The sequence below is a fragment of the Rhipicephalus sanguineus genome, chromosome 1, assembly GCF_013339695.2.
Source record: "Rhipicephalus sanguineus isolate Rsan-2018 chromosome 1, BIME_Rsan_1.4, whole genome shotgun sequence".
Taxonomy (NCBI): domain Eukaryota; kingdom Metazoa; phylum Arthropoda; class Arachnida; order Ixodida; family Ixodidae; genus Rhipicephalus; species Rhipicephalus sanguineus.
In genome coordinates this window covers 24,290,371-24,300,116 of record NC_051176.1, presented here as the reverse complement: position 1 = coordinate 24,300,116, position 9,746 = coordinate 24,290,371, and the positions used below count along the sequence as shown (strand labels likewise).

Here is a 9,746-nt window from a genome sequence, read left to right as displayed (position 1 = left end):
ACAGAAAGAGAAAGAAAGTGAGAGAAACAAAGACGTAGAGAGAGATAGAAAAAAGAGGGACCGAGAAATAGAGAGAGAAAAAGATACAAAGAAAGAGGAAGAGAGAAGAAATAGAGAGAAAGAGAAAGATGGAAAAAGGAAGAGCTGGGGAACGGGATGTAAAATCACGCAACCCTAGTTCATTAATCCCGTGACACTAATCACTGGTCGCGTGACATCCCGCCACAGTCACGCAACACTAGTCACGTGGCGTTAAAACACGTAACACTAGTCACGTGACATATTCCCGCCAAACCCATGTCGCTTAAGCGGGGCGCGGACACAGGCTGGGAGTCCAGCTTCTTCCTCGGGAGTGCGAACCCTAGCTCCGCTGTTGATTCCAGCCTTGGACCACTAGTGCAAGCTGGGCCAATTCTTTTTTGTTGAAAAATGTCTAAAAGATGCTCGCAAGAACTGGTGCAACTGCGTCTGCGAAAAACTTAACGGGCTTCAGTATTTGGATGCTGTGTCGGTATAGGTCGTCAATCATCTGTTGCAATTCATCATTGCCGAAGAGCACGATGGTATGGGTAAAAGTATGGGACAGAATCGGCGCCCCCTTTTTTGTATGATTACGAAGGGGGGGGGGGGGGGGGGAGTGCACCTGCACCCCTCCCATGCACACGCCTATGACGTTGCTGTCTTTATCAGCGACACGCTGGAGAAGGCTACAAGCAAAACTAAGATTTGGATGCAACGTTTCGCTCGTAAGATGCGATATCGTGAGTTAACCGTTCCTCACGTGACCTCATTGCGCCATGTCATTTCACTTTGTCATGCAAAACAGGAAAACAATGCATCCAGGATTTCTTTCATTACGTTTTCATATTTTCAACTTTACGTCTGAGTAAAAATTTAAGCATTTGATCCTTGGCACACATGTCAGGCCGCGAACATGCCGTAGACGTGCAGGCTCGCCGTCGGGCAGCTGACGGGATCCAGAGGTGCGAGCTTGGGACACCGTTCTCCTAGAGGCTTGCCGGGCACGTACACGTAGTGGTAGTTGTCGGTGCCCCCCATGCGTGCCGGTAGCTTGTCGCGGTCCACGTAGCGGCCGATGTCCCTGACTGTGACGAAGCGTATCCTCTCGAGGGCTTCGACGGGCATCAGGCCCTTGCAGAGATTCCAGAGGCCCTGGAGCAAGCGCGGGGGCTGCCATAGCAGAACGAAGCCCAGCGAGCGCGGGTAGTAGCAGCGGAATAAGGCCATCAGATACCGACCCAGCTCCAGCTGCTGAACACAAAGGAATATGCACTGTTATTGTATTTTGTAGTTATTTGCTCATTACAGCGTTTCTTCTCGTGCACAGTGCGTCTAAAGCAGCTGAGAGGAAGAAACAAACGAAACAGGAGTGTTTGCCGCGCACTCTGTGTGTTCAGAATTAAAATTATGAACGGCGCATCGGACAGCTACGCAGCGCTGCGGAAATCTTTTCCTGTCCTTGTGTATCGCTCAGGAAAGGTTCAACATTAGAGTCTTTTAGCAAGTTACGGAAATATGGTACGCAAATACGGTACGGTATGACGGTACCGCTCCTCCTTTCCCGGTCGTTGTGCTTTTGCCAGTGAAGGCACCCCAACACCACGAAAGCTTTTTCAAAATTTACTGTGGGGTTGTCACGCCTCACTGTTGCCTGTCAGCCTACACGTTGTTAACGAGGAACCTTTCGTTCACTAGAACTGTGAGCGACTTAAGCACAACGAGCCGGAAAGGAGAAGCGCTACCGTACTGCCTTACCGTATTTGCGTACCGCATTTCCGTAACTTGCTAAAAGACTATTATGCGCACCCGCCACGGTGGTCTAGTGCTTGTGATGCTTGACTGCTGGCCCGAAGGTCGCGCGATCGAATCCCGGCCGCGGCGGCCGCGTTTTCGATGGAGGAGAAAATACTGAGGCCCGTGAACTGAGATTTAGGTGCACGTTAAAGAACCCCAGATGGCCGAAATTTCCGGAGCCCTCCACCATGGCGTCCCTCATAATTATATCGTGATGTCGTGTCCTTAAACCCCAACAATTATTATAGACTCTATTATCCGCGAAAAAGCTGAAATTCCGATATTACCAAGGCACACGTGTTGTCACCGAGGCTTGAAGGGTGCATTACATCAGCATAAATTCAAGCGCGAATGATTCCGAAAATATAAGTCTGCATGTGTTGCCCCGTTGTCAGCTTCAACTCCATCAAAAATAGCGATTTAATTCATACTCCGAGACATGCACTTGGGACTACGTAATTATAAATCAGCTACAAAGCGATTTAACGTTGCACTTCCTTCTCATTACACGCGCTGCTTAAAGGGGCCCAGTAACACTTTTCCGAGTAATCATCGAATGGCTTCATTAAAGAGCTTGTTGCTTCACAAATCTACTGCCGCCAAATTTTGAGAATCCGGCACGTACGAGCGGAGGTACCGATATTTGTCGCAAGCTTCAAGCGCTTTCTCTTTCCTTTCGTAGCGCGCTGAAAGCTACGCGGGAATGGGGGGGGGAGAGAGAGAGACAAGGGGGCAAGGTCCGTTCGTCAGCGCGCGTCATGACCTTGCGCTCTTTTTTTTTTCGAGCGCGCGGCTTACTTTCAGTGCGAGCGCGGGCACGTGGCGGCATCCCGCGGCGGCCGCGCTAACTACGCAGCTCACGATGCTCAAATCAGCCAATGGCTGTGGACTTTGGCATCATTTGTTGAGAGAAGGGGAAACGATGTCTAGCTTACTTTGAGAATTAATTGTAAATTCCCAGCCGCGTGCTGCGCTATAATGTTCGGCAGCGTTTTCCGACCATGGTGAAAACTGTTGCAGGGCCCCTTTAAAGTCTCCCTTTGTTCAAGGAGTTCGAGTCCACGTTTGCTCGACGGGGGAGCCACCAGCCAATTCCTGATGACCAGGAAAGGGGGACAGCCTCCTCCTGTTTTTATGGAGCACCCATCTCCCTCTCCGAGCCCCCCAAGCTGGCACTGATACGCGAAACAGGCGTCCAATCCCGCCCGCGGCGACCGCATTTCAATGGAGGCGAAATGCTAGAAGCCCGTGTGCTGAGATTTAGGTGCACGTTAAAGAACCCCAGGTGGTCGAAATTTCCGGAACCCTCCATTACGGCGTCCCTCATAATCATATACGACTTGTTTTAGGACGCAAAACCTCAGCAGTTATTATTGAAACAGGCGTTCAGAGCAGTTAAGGCGAAAGCCTCACATGTCTCATGCGAACGTTGTCTTGAACGAAAACCACGGCGACGGCACGAAACGGTCCAAAATATACCACGTGACTTCACAGGTGAGCAAAAGCTATGCAAAAGCGGAAAGCATGATATACATATTCATGATCACAGTGACAGATGCAGTCTTGACAAAGCCAGCAGTGATGAGTGACAGTTACTTAGTCAATGTTAACCCATTCGCTGCCATCGCCAGCGAATCGACGGGCACACCTGCAGTGGCAATCTTGCCAAAGCCGGCTAATAAAGTTGCTTCTCTCTCTCTCTTCCAAAGCCGGCGAATCGCCGGGCTCCTGTATTTAGTACTTCTTAAAGCTATTAAGGGGAGAAATCACTTGTCGGCTCGTCTAAAGATGCTTGGATGCATCACCGATACATGGCAGTAGTTACTTGTGATGGTTAAAGACACAATTACGTGACGGTTTTCCCGTTTTAATGTTGTTGTTTTTTTTTCGTCCAGTTGCAAAAGGAATGGCGGTGCCTACCACCTTGAAGCGACTGTATGGGCTCATTTGCCTCTCCAGGTGTCTGCTCATTCCGTAAAAAAAAAAAAAACCCTCTAGCCAATATCAAGTTTGCAAGGCATAAGAAACAAAAAAAAAGTGAAAGTCCTCCTGAAAGTGCGGAAAGTGTGGTGCCGTCCTCCACATGCCGCAGTGCTTTAAACTTTGAATGAATGAACACAATTTGAAACGCCTGTGAACTGGAAAAACTTAAGAGATCAAAATGTAAAATTTTGTGAGATGTAAATAAATGCATTTTGATGTATTTTCTAGCAAAGCTAGGCGCTTACGACGTAGAGAAATCGGAGCGTGTTGCACGCGCGTGAGCTTTTGCTGAAACACGCGCGCTACGGACATCCCGCAAGAGCGCGCGGCGGCGAATGGGTTGACTAGAGAAAGTTAATAAGCGAGATTAATTAGTGAAAATTAATTGTATCTTTATACAAGGGTGGACGGTAAAATCATCACTCCGGATGAACTCTGTCCGTCGACAGTGGACGTTTATATCTCAAGTTTGTGTCCTTGGTCGGCGTTTTCTTTTATGTCTCCCCTTACCAGACGGGACTCCGTCAGACTCTCGACTACGGAGGTCTACATACAATAAGGACGGTATAAGGCGCACGGGGTGTATACGTGTCGGAACCTCACGTTCTGCTTACGCTTTTAATGCAAAGCAAAAGGGTGCTAAGGCTTTCGCCTTCGAATGCCTAAGGGACCCTGTGAGTTCTTTTCCTTGCTCGCATTTCTATTTATGCTGAAATTACTCATTTGGCAGTTTCAGGCAAACGTCTTGAACGAGACTTGACCTGACGGCGGTCGCCGCCAGCGCAATCCACGAGCAGTGTTATGCGCGAGGCGTTCTGTCGCCGCAGCAGGGTCTCCACAAAGAAGACGAGCACGCGGCGTACTTCGACCAGAGGAAGGTTGCGGATGTTGGCGGGACGCAGCAGAAGCACGTGGTTCCCGTAGCGGTCCACGTTGAACGGGCACACGAAGCCGGCCTGCAGGCAAGCCCTGGGCAGGCTCGATTCGGTCAGCTCGTGCAGCCGCACCTGGTTGAGCCAAGGTTGTGAACTTTAATGACAGCGATTATATGGACACTGGAGGCGCATTTCTGCCGTCATGTTCTGTATAAAATACCAATCGATAACATCGATCCGCGCGTCTTACCTATGTTCTGTATGTGAATGAGAGCGTGCGAGGGCTACCGCCGGTTCAAGCAGAGATGAAACGCGCCGGCCGCCTGCGTGGCTCGAACGCGCATGAAGGGATGCCAGAGGAGGGGGAGGGGGGGGAGGCGTAGCTCTGGCAGAAACTGCGAGCTTTGATCAAGCGGGAGAGGTCGCCCGCGCACTACCTCGACGGAGATGAGCAGACGGCTCATACCTTTTTCCGCGCTGCGCTCTCACCGCTTGTTGAAGCGATAGACAGCACGAAGGTCCTTTCACTGGTTGCAGCGGCCGTGTTCCCTTACGCCAGCGTTCTGTAGAGTTACTCGAGATCGGATCCTAGACAAGTTAGCCTTGTAGCCTTATTTCATATAACATTCCACTTTGTTGCTGCCTCAATCTTGCGGTCAAACTGCGACTTTTTATTTATTTATTTATTTATTTATTTATTTATTTATTTATTTATTTATTTATTTACATACACTGCCGTCTCACTGCGAGATATTGCAGGAGTGGGTACAGAAGATGCTTGCAAATCAGGCATAACATAAAACAAATTAGCATACAAATGAACGCTAAACTGTGTGATTTAACAAGCACATAAAAAGCAAGTTATACAAATGCCCGTATACTTTAAAACCGCGATCGTTTCGAGACCAACTTGGACCGTTCCTCGGGGGTGACTGGAGTTGCGGAACGAAAGAGCACTGCCCTTAGGTGCACCAGAGACAACAGGACATGCTTCTGTCAAATATTCACATCTAAAGCCGCACCTGTGCACGCCACTTGAGAGCCGCGTCGGCCATGCGCACGGCGCGCTCCAGGTCCAGGCGGTTGTGGACGATGAACCGCCAACAGTACTCGTCGCTGTCCAGGATGCGTCGCCGGTCGCTCGGGTGGTAGGCGGCCGCCTCTCGGCTGCGAGACTCGTCGAACAGCCGCGCCCGGAATGCCTTCATGTGCTCGCTGGTGATGTAGTAGCGGCTTTCCCCGAACACATCCGGGTATGGCTGCGGAGCCATGGCGCAACGGGCCCCGCCTGCAGCCGCACCGCGCTTCCTCTTCCTCTGCTTCTCACCTCCTAATTGCTGCTGTTGCTTGCCTGCTTGCTTGATCCTCTTCTACTGGCTCTTACCCACAAAGGGGGATTGGCCATGAAACCGGCGGTAAACATTACATGGAAATTTAGAATTTAGACAAAAGTAATTGAACTACAAGCGAGTATTGAAAATAAAATAAGAATCTTTGGGTTACGTGCCAATAGAATGAGAAAAGAACCTTAATATCGAAAATAATCAATTAGAGAAAAGAATTATAAAATACCAAATTGCAATAAGAAATAACTTAATAAGGAACTCTTCTTGTGTCTCGAAGAAATTCGCAGACAGCTATGCAAACGTTCCTGTTGCTGTGGCCCAGAGAAGACGCCCCAAGGGAAAGAATATTTGCAGAATCTAGAGGAATGTTCAAATTTCTGAATAAATATTCGAAATGTTTTTTCCTGTGACTGGAGAAACGACGGCAATGTATTAAAAAGTGATCATTGTTTTCAGGCTCTTGACATAAAAAGCAAAGAGGGGACGGAACCAGACCAGCCCTGTGTAAATAAAAATTTAGAGGAGGAATACGGCATCGAAGTTTAGTAAGGGCCACCTCCAATTTACGAGAGGGACACCATTTATTGTTCCAAGGAAAATAAAGGTGACCATATTCTTGCTGTGGTAATCTTGCTTTCATGGAATCCTGATGTAATGCGTACTTTCGGAATCTAGATGCAGTAATAAAGTCTGTATCTGGTACAATGTACATTGCAGGACCATCTAAGGACCACCGCGCGAGAACATCCGCCATCTCGTTTAAAAATATGCCACGGTGACCTGGCACCCATACCAACCGAACTGTGTTTAAGTTTTTAGGAATTAATGACATGAACAAATTTAAGGAGGAGGACTCGGAAGGAGAAGCTGAAGTGAGAGCACTATTAAACAAGGTGCTGCGCAAAGCAAACACGGACAAGGAAGTGAACGAGGACGTGAGTTGGCACGTGAGCTTGCCGAGGCTTTCTTCATCAAGAAAAAAGAGACTTTTGGGTAACTGATACCTCCATTGTACGATAACGAAAGCAGGTTCTTCGCATGGCGCATAGATGAATTTGCGGTTTCTGTCGTATAGGCTTCCAAAGCAACGTTGAACCACTGCTCTTATCGCAACTAGGGGCATCCACGGCCACAACACTGCCGCCTCCGCTTCCGCGCACGCGCAGAGCTCTCGAATTGCATCTGTGGTGCGTCACAATGTAACTATTGCTGACTAGCAGCGCTCTGGGCCGAATGAGGAGCGCATGCGCGCACGTGTCCTTGCCGCCGCCTCCGCTGGCTAATTCGGCGACAGACCGCGTTCGCGGGCAGCGTCTGCCCCCAATAACTCATAGCTCAGCCGCGTGAGCATCGCGCTCAAACTTGAGCTTGGGTTCCCTATAACAATGCGCTTTGTTTTCAATAAAATTCAGTTGCCAGTCTGCGCCCGTCCTCGTTCACTTCCTTGTCCGTGTTTCCTTTACGCAGCACCTTGTTTAATGATGTACGACCGACTAGCTTAGCAGGGGCGTAGCCAGAAATTTTTTTCGGGGGGGGTTCAACCATACTTTATGTATGTTCGTGCGTGCGTTTGTATGTGTGCGTGCCTATATACGCAAGCAAAACTGAAAAATTTCGGGGGGGGTTTGAACCCCCCCAACCCCCCCCCCCCCTTGGCTACGCCCCTGTCGCTTAGCAACAAGCATTAGTGTTGCTGTTCTTTTTTGCGCATGGCACGCCCAATGGGCACGCCCAATCGACCGAGTATACTCGGTCGATTGGGCGAGTTGAACTCGTTAGCTTACGATGTGAGGAGTCCTTTCCGGACCTTTCCTTACTGTAGTTTCTTTCCATGAAACATTTTGGAGCTGGGCGGTTGATGCCTCCTAACTCCTTTCATATATCCACTAGTGATGCATAACTATCGGTAATTTTTTTTTTCAATCAATCGTTTTTTATTTCAATCGTTTTTTATTACTATCGATAGTATCGATAGTTTTTTTGAAACTATCGATAGTATAATCAAACTATCGATAGTACTACTATCGACAAACTATCAATAGTCCAGTCGGCAGTACCATCAGTAATATTACTAGCGATATTACTGGCACGCGTATTTATTTCTTTGCTTTGATGTATTCGGGTTTCACCAACAAAGACTGTTCGGAGCGTTTGACGCAGACCACGCCACAATGTTTGAGAAGCTTCGCAATTGTTTGAGATAATTTTGTTAAGATTACGTGCTGGACGCGAATAGTCAAGTTTATTCAAGAGCTTACGCGAGCACCAGCGATAACGCTGGAAGGTTCGATGACTGATGTATATAAAAGACGAAGCGTTCCACCGATCATCAGATTACTCGCCGCTATCAGTGTGCAGCGTGTATCGCTTGTATGTTCAGTTTTGATTTCTGGGCACAAGTTCGCCCAAATAAGGAGCTTCGTATTTCCCAGTCTTTCGGCAGCATTCTTCACCCTCACAACCACGCAGTCCCATAGCCAGGGGGGGGGGGGGCGCACCCCCCCCCGAAATTTTTACGATACATGGTGTATTACCGAAAATAAATAATGAAAACAGGCGTTTTTCTCAAATAGTCAAGGCTTTCAGCAAGTGCCCCCCCCCCTCCGAAAAAAATTCCTGGCTACGGGCTTGCAACCATGTGACAAACCATACATAGTGGTGCGAATAATGATGCTGTTGCTGGCTGGCCATATTGCCAAAATATTTGCGATAGCCTGCTATCAGCTTCGCTTTATTTATGAGCAATTTGCGGCGAGAGAAATAAATTATATGCGCAGTGAAAATGGCGGAATATGTCCCATAAATAAATTCATATTCAAAAGCAACCAGTTACACCGTACGATTAACAAAATTAGTTCTTGATAATTTTTTTATTTTGGAATCATAAAATGCAATATAAAATTCAAGCCTCGCAGTTCCACCACATGTAACGGCTTCCTTTCCGCTACAGCTGAACGGTTTGACTTTATGATCACGTGTCAGCGAAGCACTCTGGTGAAGAACACAAGCATGTCAACTTTCTTGCCCTTCAGCCTGCTCCTCCGGCTTCACTGTGTGCCACGCGCGCGGGGAACCAAGTTTATGCTGCAATGAGTTCGCGCTGTTGTTTTTATACTATCGAAAGTATACTTACTATCGATAGTGCTATCGACAGTATCTTTTACCATCGATAGTTCGACAGTGACTCCGCTATCGATAGTATCGATAGTACCATCAATGGTTCTGCATCACTAATATCTACATGTTTTACAGCGAAAGCTGTTATGAGATCACAACAACGGCCTTTCTTGGTGACGTAGTTGTCCGCCGCCGCCGCCGGTGTCCGTAACCGCTATCGCACGAAATAGGAAAAAAAATATCCGGGATGGAACCGGATTCAAACCTGGGCCCTCTGCGTGGCAGCCCAGTGTTCTACCACAGAGCCATGCCAGTGCTTGAAGCCCTTTCGCAAAAAGGCCCTATACAGCCTTTATGTTGGGAAGGAACGACATTCACATATGTAATATAGCGTCGTAGAAGCGTAAAATAACAACCAGGCGGTACACAACGCGAATTCTGCAACCAGGCGTCACACAATGCTAATTGCGCAACGAGTGGATTGTTGAATGCTTCCAACCCATAACAGAGAGCTCTGTCATAATTTTTCATCGTCATCAGCCGCCGATCAACAAAGTGCACATAATGCCTTACAGATTTGTAGCGGGTAACTGGCTTCTCCGCAAAATGA

The 9,746-nt window shown here is 48.2% G+C and overlaps 1 protein-coding gene across 1 annotated transcript; it reads right to left on the bottom strand.

Moving 5' to 3' along the window:
* Nucleotides 1-921: 921 nt before the first annotated feature.
* LOC119399826 (motile sperm domain-containing protein 2) lies at nucleotides 922-5,990 on the bottom strand. The gene is made up of 3 exons (XM_037667060.2): nucleotides 5,696-5,990; nucleotides 4,560-4,805; nucleotides 922-1,269 (listed from the first exon to the last, which is right to left on the bottom strand). The coding sequence occupies exons 1-3, from the start codon at nucleotides 5,942-5,944 to the stop codon at nucleotides 922-924; spliced, it is 843 nt and encodes a 280-aa protein (XP_037522988.1). The 5' UTR covers nucleotides 5,945-5,990.
* Between the last annotated feature and the right edge of the window lie 3,756 nt (nucleotides 5,991-9,746).

Coding starts and splice junctions, on each gene's coding strand:
- LOC119399826 (XM_037667060.2), bottom strand. CDS start 5,944: ATGGCTCCGCAGCCATACCCGGATGTGTTCGGGGAAAGCCGCTACTAC. Junction 4,806..5,695: donor CTCTCAAGTGGCGTGCACAG/GTGCGGCTTTAG, acceptor TGGCTCAACCAG/GTGCGGCTGCACGAGCTGAC. Junction 1,270..4,559: donor CTGGCGGCGACCGCCGTCAG/GTCAAGTCTCGT, acceptor TGTGTTCAGCAG/CTGGAGCTGGGTCGGTATCT.